The following is a 20933-nucleotide window of genomic DNA, read 5'->3' on the forward strand; positions in this document are numbered from 1 at the left end:
GTTTTTTTTGTTTGTTTGTTTTTTATGTTAGCTTGACACATAGTAGAATCATTTGGGAAAAGGGAATCTGAGTTGAGAAAATGCTTCCATAGGATTGGCCCAGAGGCAAGTCTTTTGAGCATTTTTTTGAGAGGTGATTGGTGTGTGAGGGTCTGACTGATTATGGACGGTGCCATCCTTAGGTGTGTGGTCCTGGGTCCTATATTTTAAAAAAGCACCAAGAGTAAGCCAGTAGGCTTGCTTATCCATGGCTTCTTCATCAGCTCCCGCCTCCAGGTTTTTGCTTGAGTTCCTGCTCTGACTTTCTTTAATGATAGAGTGTGATGTGGAAGAATGAGCCAATTTTTCTCCTGTAATGCCTTATAGTAATGATGTTTTATCACAACAATAGAAACCCTAATGAATACAATAACATTAGCTATTATGTGCATGCTCTGCAACACATGTTAATAATTGGTAAGGGTAATACTGAAATGGGTCCTCAAGTAGCCTATATTCCAATGAAAAGAAATTGACAGAAACAAAACAAAACAGAAAATACATACAACTTCTAGCTATCATGTAATAAAATAATATGGCTAATTTCTATAATCATACTTACTATGAAAAGTGAAACAGGAAAAATAAAGAGGGACTTCCTAGGGAAATCTGTTTAGACAGGAATGGCAGGGAAATCCTTTTAAGAAAAGAGGACTAAAAGATGCCGAGAAGACAATTGAGAGTAGTTCTAGGGTGAGATGGGTTGTATGTGCTTGGCCTAGGGGATGACACTATTAGGAGATATGGCCTTGTTTGAGTAGGTGTATCACTGTAGACATGGGCTTAAGACCCTCACTCTAGCTGCCTGGAATTCAGTCTTCTCCTAGCAGCCTTCAGATGAACTGAAGATGTAGGACTCTCAGCTCCTCCTGCACCATGCTTGCCTGGATGCCGCCATGTTCCCGCCTTGGTGTGAATGGACAGAACCTCTCAGCCTGTAACCAGCCCCAATGAAATGTTATAAGAGTTGCCTTTGTCATGGTGTCTGCTCACAGCAGTAAAACTGTAAGAAAGACATAGGGTAAAAATGTTTCTGGGAGAAACACATGCAGCAGCTGGTGATGGTTTCAGAATGTTGGAGGAACAGAAAGCAGGCTGATGTGGCTGTTTTTGGTACCTGGATGTGGTGAGATACAATATATTAGATGCTGAGATCAGAGCATGTAGTTTGTTGTAAGTCCTGCTTAATGATTTGGGTGTTATTTTAAATGGGTGTCAAGAGAGCATTTTAAATGAAGGAGGGAGATGAAACGATTGTGCTTCTAAAATAACATTCTCCCTATTATGTGGTAGATGAATTATGATCCAGACAGGCTAGACTGTTATTTTGAGAGTCCTAACACAGTAATGGTTTGTTTCTTGTTTACACAGCCTAGCAGGACTAGTCTCCAACAAATATCTTTTTCATGCATGGATCTAGGCCACATTTGTCCTATGGCTCCACCTTATCGACGTGTGTGCTCCAAGGTAGACAATAAAGATGGAATGAAAGGATAATTACATATTTTATGTGCCCTGGGCTCAAAGTAATGATCCTATTTCACTCATGTTTCATTGTTTCATGCATTAGAATTCAAGCATGCTTCCTATACCTTCAGTGAGCAAAAGACTAAGAACTTCAGGATAAAATGTTGATGTTCAATGCATAGTAAATGCCTGTAATCATAGGAGGCCAGCAAAGATATCAGGTAGCAGTTATAGAGCAGTTTTAGTAAGCCAAGTGAATAAGGTAACCAAGACTGGAGAGGCAATACATGACATAGTTCGGGTTCAAGATGTATCCCGGAAACAGAACCAATAGCTAGGAAATTGTTTTCACATGGGGATAAAATTGGGATGGCCTTGATGAAGTCTTTGGCTTAAGTCACTAGGTAGATGATAGAGTTCATGCCCGAACATAGAAAAATCTGGAAAACCAAAGTTAAGAATCTGAAGTGTGTCTACATATTTTGAGAGTAAAAATTCACTTTGCAAATTATTGTCTCTGAGTTGTCTGTTAGATCTCCAACAGAGATATCAAGCTGGAGCCTGAATATATGAGTCTGGAGCCCAGGGAAGAAATATGAGCCAGGAATGTAAATTTGGAAGTAATCAGAACATTGGTGAATTTTAAAATTCACGGAGACCTCATCAATGTTATTGTATTTTCTGTTCTCAGAACAAAAAAGTGACTAGAAAGAGTTCAGTGGTTTCCTCAAGGTCATTGTTAATGTGTGATTGAGATAGGCTTCAAGTTTATGTCCTCTCAATAGAAGCTATTTGCAAATAACATGCTGGGAAAAGGAAAATCAGTTTTCTGCAATGAATTATCACTGGGTATATCAATTACACTACAGGGCAGGTCCTATGCCTAGGAATAGTTGGCCAAGACAAATGGACCTTGTGGTGTGTGTGTGTGTGTCTGTGTCTGTGTGTCTGTCTGTCTGTTTTGTTCTTGGTACTTGTTTTACTGATTTGGTTTGGTGTTTGTTCTTTGTTTTTTTTCTTGGTTTTTTTTTTTTTTTTTGGTTTGTTTGTTTTTGATCAAGAGAGAAAAAAACCTGAAGTTGGGTGGGCAGGAAGCAGGGAGGGGAGAATCTGAGAGGTGTTGGGGTAGAGAAAAGAATATGACCTTGTATGAAAAATTTAAGTAAAAATAAAAGAATATAAAATAGCTAAGAGAGTAAATATGAAATACTTTCAAATGACAAGTGCATGAAGAATGTATAATATATTAAATTGATTTAATTATGCCATTTCCATATATAAAAAAATCACACTGTACTCCATATTTGTAACGATGATTTACAAATTTCAAAATCATTTTACATCTCCTCAAAGTTATAATGAATTTTAAAGTATTTGTTGTTAATACACGTTTATAGCTGTATTAACTATATTGTTAATCCTCTTTATAGTGCATCTTATAGCTCTCAGCCTTTTTTTCCTGTATGGTTTTCTGGTGAAGATGCTAAATATTAAGAATTCATACTTTACTCCTTTAAGTTGATGATAATGGGACATTAGATGGTCCCATTAATTATGTAAGGCCACCTGTTCTTTCTCAGGCAACTGCATTTTTTAAAGCTTCTTCACTATAACAGTGAATTCTTGTGTGCAGCCTCTTAGAGTATAAGGAGCTCTGTGAATGTTGTGTCTCCTACCATCTTATTCCATTCCTTATAGTATGGTTGAAAATGTTGTGAGGTTTGTTGAAAACTTAGTGTTTTGGAGGTCACAGATACTGACATTGGAGTACACAACCATGGGGACAATTGCACCTTACCTGTGACTTATTTCCTGTCTATTACCTTCCAGCTCCTAGGAATCAAGTCTTTATTACATTATCCTAAGGAATGTACTGATGCTTTTCTGTTTGTATTGTTGTAGTAAGAAACAGAATTTATTTATCTCAGATCAAAGTTTTCTATATCTCTAAAGAAGATGCACTGGAACTGAAATAAAATGCTATTCGCTATTTATGAGTATGAGCTAGAAAATTAGAAATGCATAAAGCCATCTTTCACCTCCTACTCAGCCTCAGACCATTAGCTTATTTGGGCTTAAGGCTTCTAATATTCCCCTAATATCAAATTATTTAAAAATCTCTCTTTATTCCCATTTCCCAATGCCAACAATTTCTTATAGTTTCATATAGTAATTATTCTCAGAGTACATTTTATCTCACTTATTATTACCCTAATGTTTGTGATCTGAGTATGGATGATTATTTTACTGCCCTGTTCTGTGGGTAAGAGTCACTTGCTAAGAAGATCAAGGACCTCTGAAATGTCAGGTTAAGAAGGGACAAGGGGGGAAGTGGCTGAGTTCTATGAAATTTCCAAGTTAAACCAACACAATAATGGAGCTCTAAGACTGTCAAATGTGAAGAAAATGGGGGTTGGCGAAATGTTTCACTGAGTTCTGTGTCTTGTCAACTGCCCTAGAGTTCAGGTAAGATTCCTCACCATGGCAACAAAAAGCCTTGGAAATGTTCTTTCCTTTTTCCTGCTTTCCTACAACTCTACTTTTCCTTTCTTCCTCCACTAAGTAATCATAAGCTGATGTAGATTCTACAATGTGCAGCAGTATTTTGTGAGGGGTTTCCAATGTACTCAGATTCAAGAGTTCTAAATTCACATCTACTTTGAGTTATTTAATAGAGATATAGACAGACAGTTGACCTTTGTTTTTCCACCTTCAATTCCCATTTCCTATCCTCATTCTTAAATTTATTTATGTATGTATGTATGTATGTATGTATGTATGTATGTATGTATGTATGTTTATTGAGACAAGGTTTCTCTGTATAGCCCTGGCTCTCCTGGGACTCACTCTGTAGACCAGGCTGGCCTCGAATGCAGAAATCTGCCTGCCTCTGCCTCCCAAGTGCTGGGATTACAGGTGTGTGCCACCTCCGCCCAGCTCCCTATCTCATTTTTATTGCTCCCTTCCTTTCTATGTTGCTTCCTCCTTCCTCCCAGCCCTCTTTCCTTTTTCAATGCTGAGAATAGAAGTGAGAGCATTGTCTATAAAAGGCAAACACTCTTACCCTTGAGCTATATCTCCAGACCATCCTCAGTTTCTTACCAGAAAAATCAAGGCTAGTAATTTCATTTTTACTTAATTCATAAAACATATGGAACACTCAGAGTTCTTGTGTGACAAGATCTGTATAGTATAAACATATTTATCATTGTTCAAGAGACTTTATTTTAGAGGCCAAGGGAATACAGAGAGGGATAAACTAGCCAATGCTTATAAGATGAGCACAAGGTCAAATACATCAGAGACTGTTACTATTGATGCATACCAAATAACCCAAGCATTTGATGGCTTAAAACAGCAATGACTAAATTATATTATATCCTATTATAATAATTATATCTTTTTTCATCTCACAGATTTTAAATGCTTGGCTGGTTGAGACTTTGCTCCTTGTGACACTTATACTCAAGAGGGCTCAAGAAGGTTCGTCTGTCTGATCAGTACCTTGATGAAGGTTGAGCTCATTAAGAACTATATACAAGGGTGCCTGAATTCAGACTTTTCTTCACTGAGACCTTAGAACCATAGAATCTCTCACATGGTGATTGGCTTCTCCTAAAATACAGACCATAAGAAGACCAAGTGGATATTCAGAAGTCATATGACTCTACTTCTTCCAAAATTTATAAATTATGAATAAAACTAGTTCAAGAATGTCAAAGCTTCATTCCCTATGACTTTGGCTCAAGGTCCAGAATCTTGTCAGATTGATGTATAGATGAAGATTGTTGGGTGCAGGTTTTTGGTTGCAGTTTCCTTCAGTCTCAAGACCTCAGTCTGAGAAGTTAAGTCATATGACTCCCTTATGGTCAATATTACAAGATAGAAGAATGAGGTTAGATGCAATACTGTACTGGCTAGTTTTGTGTGTCAACTTGACACAGGCTGGAGTTATCACAGAGAAAGGAGCTTCAGTTGGGGAAGTGCCTCCATGAGATTCAGCTGTGGGGCATTTTCTCAATTAGTGATCAAGTGGGGAGGGCCCCTTGTGGGTGGTACCACCTTTGGGCTGGTGCTCTTGGGTTCTATAAGAGAGCAGGCTGAGCAAGCCAGGGGAAGCAAGCCAGTAAGGAACATCCCTCCATTGCCTCTGCATCAGCTCCTGCTTCCTGACCTGCTTGAGTTCCAGTCCTGACTTCCTTTTGTGATGAACAGCAATGCAGAAGTGTAAGCTGAATAAACCCTTTCCTCCCCAACTTGCTTCTTGGTCATGATGTTTGTGCAGGAATAGAGACCCTGACTAAGATAAATACATACTTACATTCATAAGGGAGGAATTAGACACACTATGGCCACTGGTCCATTATGTTTCTAATATTCCCCTGAATGAAGCTTGTTAACTCTGTGATTAGAACCTCTTGCTTCTTTAAGGACACAAGTCTCTTGACACTATCTTTTAAGATATTTCACATTGCTTTTACATGATTGTTACCTTCCCATTAGTACTATAACTTCTGGGTTCTAAGAACCTTTTCATTTTTTTTCTGCCTACAAAAGTTAGGAGATTTGAAACAATGTTATTTTGTATTCTCTCAGTTCAATTTAATAGACTTAGGGCTTCTGTTGATCTAAGTCCTTTAAGACCTCTGTGGGCTTATTGCTAATTTTATTGATTGCTGCCTACATTAAATAATGGTCCATGAATATATTTCTTTGAGACAGGATCTTCTTTTCCTTGAATTTCCTAAAGTATGGTATGGAGTTTTAGAACTTCTCTTGCCTGTATTTTGTGATATACACTTCCCTTATTTCTCTGAAATGTCTCTGAGACACATCTTAAATAATTATCAGGTCTTAAATGATTTTTAACAGTTAGCTCTTACTTTCCTGGGACCACATTGTTTTATTTTCTGAGAATTCTTCAAGATTTCATTTTGAATTGAGAATATTATTTCTTCTTCTTATCCTCTTTCTCTTTCTCTTCCTCTTCCTATTCTTCTTCCTTCTCCTCCTTTCCATCTTCCCCCTTCTCCTCTTCCTCCTCCTCCTCCTCTTCTCATTTTATATGATAAGGCAGGTTGAAAAATAATTTTAATCTTTAGTACATCCTATCTTGGGTTCTATATATCATTCCTAAGTTTTTCTTTAAAGTATAATTTTTTCTCTAGTTCAATTGTGAACTATCTTTATGTTATCATACACAGCCATGGACTACAATGTACCATAAAGTTCTGCCTATAGTTCTCAAATATTAAGCTCTTTAACAAATCTCACACTTTTCATATTTATGCAGGGGCATTGTTATTAATTTTCCTATTACTGTGTAACAAAGACAGCTTTTATTTCATCTCTCAATGTTTTCCTTTGGGTTTTCATAGACAAAATCTTTGAGTTTTGAATACACAAGTTTTCATTAGGATCTGTCTAGTTCTTCAACTTAGTGTCAAGGCCAATTGTGTATAGTTTATCATTTTTTTTCTTATAGTTATACCATATTACTAGGTATCAAATTCGGTAATTATAAGTACATTACAAAATTGATTGAGTATTATAAGTAAAATTTCTGTTAGAGATTGTGGATTCTGTTATGTCAGAGGTTTGTTTGAGACTCAGCTTTGCAAATCTTCTGGTGTCAATTGAGGTCCATTTGGTGGTACTCTTCTGGCTGATGAGCTGGTCTTAAGGATTCAAGATGATTGTACTACATGTCAGAGTTCTGTGGCAGAGGTAGGTGGAAGGATGATCTAATTTGATAAGTGGAATACCCTTTGTTCTACTCCAGCATGGTGGTCTCAGTGTTGCACCACTTATATTGAATATGGGGTATCTAAGTGGTTCTCAGTTGGCCATTAATAAAGCTAATTCTGTCATCCCAGAGAGTTTTGATAATGTCTGAGATATTTTTATTGTCACCCTGTGGGATGCTATTGGCATCTAGTTGATAAAGGTTAAAGATGCTGCAAAACATTTTATAAGCCACTGAATAATAAGTCCTCCATAAAAAAAGGCAAAGAATTGTCTAGCCTGAAATACCAATGATGTCAAGGGTGAATATCATTGTAGTCTGAGTATCTCAAAAGAACAAGGCAGAGGGTGCCTGACATTTTCTAGCCACTTCAAAGACATGAAGTGTAAGAATCAGACTATATCAAAAAGGAGAAGAATTTGAATATTTTGTCCTTGTTTTTTGTTTGTTTTGTCTTTGAGATAGTGTCTCACCATATAGCCCTGGCTCTTTTGAAACTTGCTATATGTACTAGTATGTATGTGTATGTGTATGTGTATGTGTATGTGTATGTGTAAGTGTAAGTGTATGTGTATGTGTATGTGTATGTGTATGTGTATGTATATGTACTCTATAGAGAGAGACCACCTGCTAAATTCTCTTTTTGATAGGATAGAGAAGTTACTTTATAGAAGATCATGTGGAGGGTTCCAGTGACATAGTAGTAATATGACAGAAAAGTATGTGGAGTGACAGGTAGCAGAATAAACTTTAAGAGATACAATCTGCAATAGGTACTGATGTGGAAATCTAAATTAAGAGATGCCAGGAACTAGGGCTAATCACAATGCCTTAGATGCAGGAAGATGAGCCACATTTGCTCAGGGAGTGAGGGAATAAGGTTTTCTCAAACAGGGAAAACAATATAAGAATCAACAAACTAGGGTTAGAGAGATGGCTCAGTGGTTAAGAGCAGTCAATGCTCTTCTAGAAGTCCTGAGTTCAACTCCCAGCAACCACATGGTGGCTCACAACCATCTGTAATGAGATCTGACGCCCTCTTCTGGTGTGTCTGAAGAGAGCAATGGTGGTGTACTCATATACCTAAATAAATACATTAAAAAAAAAAAAGAATCAACAAACTAAACCTTCCAAGAAAGATAGTTCTCTGGAAATACAGTTCAGACAAAGGACAAAGGAAACAATAGAAGCAAATGCACCGATAGTCAAGAACTAGTAAGTAATGTCCACTTTCCTTAGTTCAACCTACAATTTTATGAGTAAAGTTTGTCAGAACCACCTAAACACACTGAATATTTTACCATGAAGATAATCTGACTATAGAACCCTTGAAAATTTATTTTCTGGTCATCTGTGAAAAAGCTTGGTGGTCCAAGAAAATCTTCAGTTTATTTGTAAATTGTTATTTTAAAGCATATGATGTAAGTCAGAAATTATGTCAGATATTTAGTTTGTAAGAGTGAAAAAAACAAAAAAAATGACAACAAAATATATCCTATGTAGTCTGAAAGTTGTTTTTTCCCCACAATACAGTGTTTCAGAGTGTGAAGGAAATAGACACTGTACTTGAAAATATTACAAACACTTAGAATAAATGACCTCGAAAGGTTTTATTCAAAGTGTAACTCATCAGGTAGAACCAGCCAGATGAGAGAGAGCCAAGCATGGGATGTGAATCAGTGAGATAAGCTTTATCAGGAAAGAAAAGAAAGGCTGTACCCAGAGTTCTTTAATAAAAATGACCTTGGCTTGAGAGAGAACATGACAGGCAGCCAATGATACTGGCTGAGGTGGGTGTTCGAGGGACAAATGGTAAGTGTAGTGTTGGTTGAATTTGAAGAATAGACCTGGACTTAACGAGGCTTGGAGTCCTTGAAAAGGATTGCACATATTTCACAAGAGATGTGAATTTTAAGGTGATAACAATAAAATAATTTCCATCTTACAAAGTAAAAGAAAAAACTCTAGAACTTGATGGGGATTAATAGATAAGAGTACTGGTAGGTCAAAGTTCTGGACAAGATGTGATGGTGCTATTAACCAACTGGTGTGCTCTTCAAGCTCTACTGTGCCTGTGTATGACCTGGTCAGTTAACGTGGGATAGACTCAAGGGGAGATTCTGCCAGTTCCCAGAATATATACACTGACCAAGGTCTAGAGTAATGACAAAGTGCCTTTTTAATGATCTGTTTTGTTGATGGATTTATTCATTAAAAACTAGTTGTGCTAAGGATCGAACCCAGCACCTTGTGAATATCAGGTCTGTGCTCCTCTACAGAGTTACATCTCCTGCCTTAGATGTCATTTATTTAATTTGCTTTACCAAAGCTTTTCTACCATTCAAATTAGTTTTCAACACAAAATCATTTCAAAGAGAAAACCTAGCTCAGAGACTTTGAACCATTGTAAATGAGTCAGTACTGAAGGAGCCAGTTTTTTGAAGAGCTTCTGTTATGGGGCATAACATGGGTTTGTTAAAAGCTAGGATTTTCAGGAAACATGATATCACAGGCAATAATGAGGAAGTGCCCAGGGGGTGATGAAAAACATTAATTTCATAATAACATTTTATTAAGTGAATCAAAATGAAGAAGCAATAGTTTCTGTCTTAAAAGAGAGATTATCTATTTCTGAATAGATAGACATGAAATTTTAATACGTTGTGCAGAGCATTACCATAGCTCTATGTCAGAACATTATAGGCTTGACAAAGGGAGATGCTTACTCCTGAAGATGTGAGAGAGGAACATAAGAGTGTGTTTAAACCACAAATAGGAATTAAAGAAGGAGAGAAATGAAAGTGACCAGGGTGAGTAGATGCCCCAGAGTTTAGGGAACGTATGGCAGGAGACACCACCTCTTTTTTAAATATATAGAGTCACAGAACAGGCTTGGATAATGTAACTTTTCTGAATTCTGAATTGTGACTAATGTGTACAGTACAGTCAATTCTAGTCAATACAAAGTAATGGAACTTAGAAAGCTACTGGTATGGGTTTGAGAATAGCATAGACATGGGAGAAAGAAGCAGACTCTAATGAGAGCTATAGATAAGGGTATTTGAACCCAAGGAAAGGATATAACCAGCAAAGTAACTTGCCAAAGATCCTACTCACAAGTGGAAGAAATGGGATTCTAGCCTGGCTTGTTCTACTGCACCATTACTAGAACATTTTGGTTTATTTGAAGAGACAAAACCAATACACCTAAGACAATTAAGGAGAGATACAAAGCCAACCTTACAGCCATAAGCTAGATCACTGTGTAGTTTCAAAATGAAAATCGCTTTATTGTTTTTCTTATGATTATAAAAGCAATGCTTCCTCTCTGTACAACAATTCACATATTACAGAACTGTATTGTGCCGGAGAGAATGTTCCCTGAAATCTCATTGCTCCAACGAAGCTGAAACAGCCACTTATATCAGTCTTCCTGCTTAGGCAAATGTGTGTATCATCTCACAAACTGAAGTGAGCATTAGAATAAGTTGAAACATGCTATGTTTAATATTATATAATTACCACCCTCAGGGAATCATTTGCAGGTAAAACTTCACTTACCCTTTTGTGTGCTTGTTTTTGAGACAGTCTTTTTATGCAACCCAGGATAGCCTTAAACAGATGACACTCTTCCTGCCTCAGCCTTCCATGTGCTAGAATTAAAAGTGTATGTCACCATACATGGCTTTATGTTATTCTTGAACATTTAAGCAGGTTCACTCATTTTTTTCTAGACTTACAGGCGTGTTATTCATTTTTCTTTTTGCTGTGACAATAGTCTGACAAAAGCAACTTAATGGAGATACAGTTGATTTAGTCTCACTATTCAAGGTTGAGAGCTCATCTTGGTAGGAAACTTTGGGACAGATGCTCACATTACATCCACACCAAGAAGGCAGAGAGACGAAAGCCTCTACTCAACTCAATTTCTTCTTTTTATTCAGTTCAGGACCCAAGCCCATGGAGTGGTGCTGGCCCTGGTTAAAGTATCTCTTACCACTTTAATTAACCTGATCTGGATAATCCCTCGTGGACATCAGAGGCCAACCTAAATGCAGATAACCCCTTACAGAATTGTCCACATGCTCCTCTCTCCTAGGCTGTTTCTAGATCCTGTCAAAGTTATGGTCAACAATTACAAGTAATTTCTATCCACTTGATGCCATGTAGCTCCAAATAGTTAAACTCCATCACCCAAGTGTCCTGCCGTGGGTCATGCTGTGATCTTGGGAATCCTTCCTCCAATCATCCTTGCCAAATGGTCATAGTTATGTCAGTTGGTCCCATTTTCTAACACATAGCTTTACCATTTTCAAAATGTTTATAAGAGCATGCAAGGCATTTAGATGCAGATTTATCTGTACCCATTTTATAAATACAGGTAAGTGTATGTTAGTGTATAATTACTATCAGAACACTCAAAATATAGACTACTGGTATTATCCTCTTTCAGTTCATGAATAGAAATACTTTCATTCTATTCCCAGCCTCAGGCAACCACAGACCTATTTTCATTACCTGTAATATAGCCTTGCTGAGACTGTCATATAAATAGAACCATGAAGTATGGAGTATTTTGTGTCTGGCCCCATTCACACACTGTAGTGCTTTGGAGCATCATGTGTATTGATGCATGTACCTGTATCTTGTTGCCTTTTAGTTCTGAGATAGGATTTGATTGCATAAGTATACCATAATTTATCTATTCGTCGGCTGACCAATTTCTAGCTTCTCTCTTATTTTGCTATTATGAATAAAGCTTCTATGAAAATTTTCATACAGATATTTTTATGAGAATATTTTACATTTTCCTTATAGAATGTTTAGAGGTGGATTTGGTGGTATGGTAAGTGTATATTTATTTTGTAAAAAAGTACCATACTACGTTTTAGGGTGGCTGTATATTTTACATTCCATATCTTTAATAAAACTTGGTAATATCCATCTTGGATTTGGGATATTTTAGTGAGTTTTTGCATTTGTTCATGTTTCAAAAAAAGAATACACATTTCTTGTATATATCCAGCTTTTAAGTATGTTCTTTGTAAAGATAAGTTCTTTATCTTTGAAAATTAAGTATACGCTTTCTTCAGACATAGCCACTGTGAATCTTTTATAGACTATCTGCAAACTTATTACTGTCTCATAACTCTTCGGTGCTAAGTCATATTTTTTTTTTTACATAGTGGGAACTTGGTAGTGTGTGGCCTTCCTTGCATGTATCTTGAAGTATTTACTTTTTTCTGGAATTGCTAGAGGAAAACAAAGAATGAATACTTCACAGTATAGGCATAGGCCAAAACTTTCTGTACAAGGACTTCAGGAGCACTGGAACTGACCCTAAGAATTGGCAACTGGAATTGTGTGAAATATAAAATCCTGTACAGCAAAGGAAAGAGGAGGATCATCTTCCATCATGAGAGGATGAACTATAGACTGGTAGAAGTTCTTGCCAGCTGCCTTTTATAGAGAGGGGTAGTAGCTACAATATGTAAAGAACTACAAGTCTGAATCTTCTCGTCAGTAAGTAGACTGATGAACTAAACATTTTAAAAATTTTCAGTACCCTTGACCATCAGGGAAATGCAGATTAAAAGTGCTCTGAAATTCTGTTTCACCTCAGTAAGAACATCAAGAAAATAGATGACAACACATGACAAGGCAAGAAGGCAGGGAAAGAGGACCCTGCCTCTTCACTGGTAGGAATGTGAATGAATGCAGCTACCGTGGAAACCAGTATGGGAGATTCTAAGAGAGACAGACAGATAGATAGATAGATAGATAGATAGATAGATAGATAGATAGATAGATAGATAGATAGACACATACATACATACATACATACATACATACATACATACATGGATGGATGGATGGATGGATGGATGAATACATAGATTAGACTGACTGATCAACCACATGAACAAGGGATGCCACTTCTAGATATGTACTCAATGACCCTAAGTCCTATCATAGAGATAGTTGGATATAATACTGTTAGATAGTTGTTCAAAATAGCTAGACAATTCTCTAGACATCAATCAGTAGATGAGTCAACAAAATTCAGGGAACTCTGAAGGAGACATCTCAGTCAGTAATGTGTTTGCCGCACAAACATGGAGACCTGAGTATAGATCCCCAGACTCATGTAAAAAGTCATGTGTGGGAGTACACATTTTTCACAGGACTAGGGAGGTAGAGGCAGGAGGATACTTACTGGCTAGTTATATGTTTAGACAGAGATGTTGGCTTCAAAAATAAGTCAGAAAATGACTAAGGAAGACATCTCATCCAGTGTTGACATCTGGCATCCACATGCATACATGTGTGTGTGTGCACAGACATTTATAAATAAATGAATAAAACAACATGTAGTAGACATGAATAAATAAATGAATAAATGACTAAAAGAACATGTAGTAAATATAGAATTGTATTTAGCCATAAAGGAAAAATGAAATCATAATAATTTTAAGAAAATAAATGGAGCTCGAAAATTCATATTAAATGAAATGACTTAAATTCAGAAAGAACTAGCGTATTTCTCCCATACAAGATCATATATAATATAATATACATAATATAATATATAATATATATATTTACATATGCATATATGTATATATATATATATAATTTATGTGGACAATAATATACATGCACTGTATTCACAGGTGGGTATAAGCATTGGAGGTAAGAAGGGAGGAAAACAGAGAGTCCTAGGAGAGGGAGAAATTTTACAGACTTTAATGACGGCACCTTTTCTAGGGCCAGTCTGTTCAGTTCATCCCAGTGAGCTCTTGGCTTCTTGGGCTTTGGAGTAGCAGAGACTAAGGCTCTGGTACGCCCATTGCTGTCATCATGAGCCTGTTGTCCTGGCAATAGTGGTGTTTCCCGGATTTTTCATCTTCCTCTTCAGCATCACTGGGCAACTTTTTATTCCTTTTTTGTCATAGGCTTGTCATGTAGCTTCTATATGTCACAGTCCTCTTACTTCACTCTTGTTTCTGAGTCTGACAATTTTGCCCTCTGAACAGAAGCCAAGTTATGCTGGGGCTGGCTTTAAGACAGTATAACTTTCATCCAGTGCACAGTTCCTTGTGCAAATTGCCTTGGTTGAGATGGAGTTTTCATTTCTCCCCTGCTAGAGTGAGTCACTGTCCTATAGTATGTCTGGGAACTTAATGAGTTTACCTGTCCCTTTCTCAGTAGTAGTTTATTAACATGGTGCTGACTGACAGCTTCTACAAGTTAAATCCTCCATACCTAGTCATAGTGGCTCTCACAGGCTAGAATCCCCCATATGAATCCACCAATTAGACATTACTTTAGGAATCTTGGCCAAAGACATTAATATTCTGCTCTCAGATGCTAACACTCTGCTTCTCAGATGTTGTCCTGTTTCTAAGCACGTCTTCCCAGCATTTGGCTTTGCTTATGAGTTGTAATTGGCAATTGGCTGAGAGACTAGCTCACTGGTAAAGTGGCTGTTTAGCATGTGTGAGGCCTTTGATTCAATCTCCTGAACCCCTTTCCTAAAAATAAAGGACTTGTAATCAATTTTCTGAAATCATTCCTGGCTAAATGTCCAATTCAAGTTCACTCAAGATAATCAGTTCTTCTTCACCTTGTTCTCCATCCAAGCCTATGATGCTTTGAAGCACACACTGAGCCCATTTGTTTTCCAATAATAGTGGAAATAATAAAAGCCCAGAGGGCATATTATTTCAGGAAAACCCTTCCAGTGTCATGATAAACCAACACACTGTTGCCATCATCACTGAAACCTGTTTCTCCATGATGCCATCTGTACTCTGCTGATGCCAGTCATAGGTTGGTAAGGATAGAGTTCACTTGGGACTCTAGCTCTGGTAGTACCATGGTTAGAAAATAAATCCATAATTCTAGTTTTCTCTCGAGACCTTCCTATCAAGTGCAGTGGTAGCAACTGACACGTCTCTGATCTATTATGGTGTTGGTTTTTCTGAAATACGGGATTTGGGATTAAGTGAATAAACTTTCCTTCTTCCTTTTCGTCCCTTTCTCCTTGCCTTCCCTGGTCTTCCACCCATTTCTTTTCTTTCTCCCTTCCTTACTACTTTTTTGCTCAGTCCCTGGAATAAGCAAGACTTGGAAACTGGTCCCTGAGCTATAAAGTAGTCAGATAGCTTCCTTGTTCATCCTCCCTCCCTAGGCACAGAGAACAACGCTTTAAAATACCTCTGCGATGAAGTGATAGATCACGAAATCCAATCTTCCGAAAGAATCTTGTTCAGTTTAGGGTTAATAGCCCTGCCTTTACTAAGAGTGGGGCCACCAAGTTCTAAATCCTCACTTCTAACAACTTAGTGTTTCTAAGTTCATGCTGGCGCTCCAGCATGAGGAGCAGCCCCAGTTGACTCAAGAAATGCATTTTTCTGAGAGCAGTGGCTTGGGAAATTTATACTCCAATTGGCTGATCTCTGGAACAGTTGTTTGTCATAATCAGATTTTGAGCCCATATTTCTCTCTCCAAGCAATGATGGCCATAACCCCTTGCTCCATCCCTGTTTCTGGTCTGGGTAGTGCAGATCTCCGCAGTGAATGAAAACACGGCTCTTATCAGCTAGCAGCAGTACTTGTTTTGTTTAACAGTGCTAGAAATTAGTTTTTTTGGGGCACTGATCGTGACAGGTCAGCTGTCAAAAGTGGGTATCTATGGCCATTAATCCACTGATCCCATGAACAAAATCCTGTCTACAAAATACCGTCGATGTACTTCTGCACAAATGAAATGGTCTGGAGCTATGTGACTAAGTGTCAGGACTTCTTCAAGTAAAAGGCTTTTCTGACTTTCCATTTATCAAGTCTATCAGCCTCATTTGGCTCATACTGACTGAGACAATCTCCTTGCATTCTGATCAGGAGGCAGCATATATAACCTTAGGGTGGATGTGGGCGTACTTCCCTCCTGTGCTGACGGGCCACAAGCTTGGGAATTATTTTAAACTCCATTGGATTCTCTCATTGGAACTATCTTGATCTGGTCTTGTAGATAGGGTGTTCTGAGGCATTGCCTCTCTCAGAAAGCTCCAACTCTGGTCTTAAGATTTGGGCAAGAACACAAAGCTTTGTGAAATTGTCTCAGCCACAGGCACTGGGCTCTGGCCTCATCTGGGAGAAAGATAAGCTTTCTTGCCCAACACAGAGGATCCTGAATCCTGGAACATGGTTGTACTTTGATGTGTTCGAAAAGACAGAATTTGTGCTTCACTTTGAAGTACTTTCTTTGCAGGCTATAGGATGCCTAAAGGCCAAAGAGAGAAAGTTGATATTGAAAGAAAAGGAAACAAAACAAAACAAAACCCTTTAAGTCCCAAGCACTTCAGAACCAAAGATAAGGATGATAACAGGCTTAGAAGGCTTTATATTTTCCTTTTTTTAATGATATCCATATCGATTTAAATGTTCTTCCATTAGATTTGACTGAATATTAGCAACAATGTTTGATGTCATCCTGCTTTCTTAATGAAGAAAGATGTACTGTTTTCCTGAAGCTGGGCTTCCCCTGTAGGCATTTCTCTGTCTTCAGACCCACAAGACCCATCAGATCCTCTCTTGCTTGGAGCCTTAGAGCATAAAACAGTGGTCAGGTATGCTTCCTTTTGGAGACGAGGGACCCTGCCCCATAGTTTTGTTTTTTTTTTTTTTTTTACAGACAGAATATGGACTTATTTGCTTATTTGTTTTAGAAGAGCCTTAATGACAGACAAGACTCTAGATACAGTCTGGCTTTCATTTTTCAGTTATAAAAAGCATTGATAGAAATTTGTGTAATCATTATAGTAGTTATTGTTTATGTAAAACTCCATTTCCTTCCTGTTAAAGCAGTGAAAATCCTATTAAAGAAGATGAGCACTAAGCAGGTAATAATGACTGTTTGTTATTACTCTGCCTATATGCAATGCATATACGCGTTTTTACATACTTTGTTTTATTTTTACCAACACTTTTTCTTTACATATAATTCACATTATATAGTTTGTAGCCTTTTTGTGATTGTTAATTAAGCTGTTTTTATGATAGGTTATTTCAAAATTATTTTATTCCTTTACCAGACTCTCAACTTGGCAGGCAGGAAATACAGATAGATACATTCTATTTTACAAATAAAATGGAATCTGAGTGAATATATTCAACAAATATTTATTGGCAACCTTTTGTCTCTCAAATGTTCTGAGATCATCCACATAAATTGTAAGACCAGCTATAATAGGTGGCTCGTTCATAAAATCTGTTACTCACGTCTTCACGCTCCCATCTTCCCCAAATCTTTGCCAGTTACAGCAGCCTATTATGGAGGGGAGACCATAGTACTGTCAGAGTCAAGGTTGGACCAAATGATGGGGAGGAGCAAGGCCACCACCAGTGTAGGGTCCCAGAGAATAGAGCAGGAAGTCAGGACCTGAGTGTAAAGCTCTGGAGACCAAGTCCAGTGCAACTTTGCATAAATCCTGGAGGCCCTGAGAAACATTAATTAGCTGTGATGAATATAACATACCAATGTATAATAATAATGCAAGATATGCTTATGTCTTAACATCTGGGGAAGATGGGAGCTGAGAATGATCAGTGAGACCTCTACCACTTTTTTGTTATTCTAAAACTATTCTAAAGCAAAAGCTGTTTTTAAAAAAATGAGATATAGTTTATCAGACCCAGAAGAAAAGGAATGGCATTCTAAGCAGAGGAAATTGAGTATACGGTTTAGGAGGCATGGGAGAAGTAGAATTCCTGGGGTTGGGATATACATGGCTCTCTAAATTGACTGGCCTGGAAGTCAGAGTGGACTTGTGGTTGGAAAAAGCTGTTCTTTTGTGTCAGACTTAGGAATATTTGGAACTACCCTGTAGGAAATGGGGATTTATTAGAAAATGATAATTTGCATACTTTGTGTTTGGACTTATTTGTTTTGAAATTTTTAAAGATGTATTTTTATGCATTTAAGGATTTTGCATCTATGTATGTCTATGCACTGTTTAAGTGTTAAGATTCCCTTTCCCTATGCCAAGGATGCTTGGCAGCCGCTGTAAAAATCCAATCATAACATAGGATAGAATATCTACTTGACACATTGTTATGTCAGGATTGCCTTCATCATAATGATGAATGCCTTTACCGTCCTGATGGTAAAGGACACCTCCAAACACTACCCACGCCCAGAAGGACAGCCCACAAATCAGGAATCAGTAGCTCCAGTGTCAGCTAAATGGTTACAGGGTACAGATGCAGTGGCCAAAATTCAACCTTTTCCTGGCCCTTAGATCCATTCTGTATCCTACAAAGGGAACAGGGAACTAAATCCTTGACTGAGTGTTTCCTTTCATCTCTGATAAGCATTCTATTTTATTTTAAAGATTGTATTTACTTTTATTTGATGTATAGAAGTGTTTTGTCTACATGTGTATAAATGTACTGCATACATTCAATAACTGTGAGTCCTGGTGAGCATACTGGGTCTCCTGGAACTGGATTTATAGACAGTTATAAGCAGTCTTGAGGGTTCTGGGAACTGAACCTGGGTTCTTTGCAAGAACACTAAGTGCTCTTAACTGCTGAGCCATGTCTTCAGCTCTGGCCTTAATTTTTAATCAGGTTCATAAATCCAGAGTCTGGGTGCTATTTCTTGGAACCACAGTGGGGAATAGCCACATTGTTTTCTCTTGTTTCAGTTCTCAGAGAATGGTACCATTAACATCCTTGATATCTTTGATTAGAATTCTGGAGAATCTCAATTTACTCTTCATTCTACTGTGCTACAAATTAGTTAGCAGTGATGTGGGCTCTTTAGACAATGTGACCCTGCTTTAAATTAAATTATTTAGTATATACTAGAAAACATCCTGTTATTTATGATGGAGTGTATATGAGTAGATGTTGGGTTCAAAGTGACAATAAGAAATTCCAGGCTTCTTTTAGGCTGGATATGGGATTCTATAATCTCATTCTGATGGTTTTGTTTGAGGTCTCAGAGTTATAATATGTCTCATGTGGAATATTTTCTCAACTTTTAGTACGGTGGCTTCTTTGGGTTGAGTGTCAGAAATCCAGGGTGTGCTAGGCAAGTAGATGTATCCTAAGTGCAGTTTGGCAACTCTTTAAGGGCCCCATGGTACGTGTCTAGAGGAATAAATTTGGAGTTAAATCAGTATCTTGTGTTTCTTCCCTAATGAAGAGTATGCACTGCATAGAGATGTTTTCTCCATTAACCCCTTGCTATATAAATGGTGATCAATGGAACAACAGCAGCACCAGCACCTGGGAGCTTGTTAGACATAAACAATCTCATCAGAAAGTGTATAGAAAAGCCATGTGACTTGCACATATCTGTAGTTTGAGAACTACCACTTTAATTAATAGCAGTGGTTCACAATCCTGGCTGAATGTTAGAATCACCAGGAGAACTAACATATCCGTGTATTGTCCACTACCAGCCAATTAAATCAGAATCTCCATAAATGGAGCAGCATGTGTTGAAAACACTCTCTCAAAAGAGCCCAATATGTAGTTATATTAGTAGGTCAAGGTGTATTAATATTCCCCATAATCAGACCTCAAGAGTTTTATTTTGTTGTCTCAAGAAGGGTCTATTGTGTGTGTATATATATACACACACACACAACATGGTATATATATATATATATATATATATATATATATATATATATACATACATACATATAATAGTGGCTCTTGAACACCTTTGTCATCTCTATTGTTCCAAAGCCAGAGTCCTTTTCATATTCTTAGAATATGCATCAGTGATACAACAATTAGATATAGCCTAAGGCCTCATAATGTTATTGGCATATACCAAGTACATGTACTTGGCTACTAGCTTCTACCTACATATCACTAAAAGTTATAGAGCTTATAATACTGTAAAAAGAGGCAGAATGAATTTAGCCCTGGTATCATGGGCCCCAGAAAGCTTGGCAAACTATATGCTTATGGCATTGTTAAATGAATTATTATTCTCAATTTAACTCATAGTGGTACTATTAGATGGAAAGTTAAAGGCACAGTTAGGGAAGAAGACACATTTTTGGGAAAAACTGTTATTGTTTTCATGGAGGACAGAATAAAATTAGATATAAACATTAATTTCAGAGGCCAAATCTCACCAATTGACTTTATTTTAGGGATTTTGGAACTCTAGAGTTCCAGATGAGATGACAGGAGAAGGGAAACTCTGTTTGATGTATCTCTTTCCTCTTTATGGTTTTAAGATGCTTCTGAGTCTCTAAAAAGTCCAGCTGTTGCTGTCTACCTCTCTGATTTAAGATTCCAGTTTCAGAAGAGCCCCTAAGGTATTTACAAGTCTTCCATTCCTTACTCTTCCCTTTTTTTTTCCCTCCACAGCTGGCGACCTGGGACTCGGAGAAGGGCTTGAATGGCAGTCTTCAGGAGAGGCCCATGGGCAGCCGCCTCCAAGGACTGACTCTCAAAGTGGTGACTGTCTTGGTAGGATCATGGGGACAGCCTGGGAACTTTGTTCTCCAGGTCTTTGAGTCAGAAGCTACTCTATGGTTAATTCATTCTTGAGGAGGGGATATTAAAGTCTTTCTGATTAATGTAGTGATGAGAGGGGGGTGTTGAGGATCCACTTAGTTCCCAGGCGTCCTGTTAGTCAAATAATGAT

The 20933-nt window shown here is 37.6% G+C and overlaps 1 protein-coding gene across 1 annotated transcript in view; it reads left to right on the forward strand.

The window, feature by feature from the left end:
- Positions 1-20933, forward strand: part of Grid1 (glutamate ionotropic receptor delta type subunit 1) — a 749675-nt gene that overhangs the window by 595624 nt on the left and 133118 nt on the right. The window contains exon 9 of the mRNA XM_052190670.1: positions 20654-20755. Coding sequence (XP_052046630.1) covers positions 20654-20755 — 102 coding nt within the window. The remainder of the gene's footprint in view (positions 1-20653; positions 20756-20933) is intronic.

The sequence above is a fragment of the Apodemus sylvaticus genome, chromosome 8 (genome assembly GCF_947179515.1).
Source record: "Apodemus sylvaticus chromosome 8, mApoSyl1.1, whole genome shotgun sequence".
Taxonomy (NCBI): Eukaryota; Metazoa; Chordata; class Mammalia; order Rodentia; family Muridae; genus Apodemus; species Apodemus sylvaticus.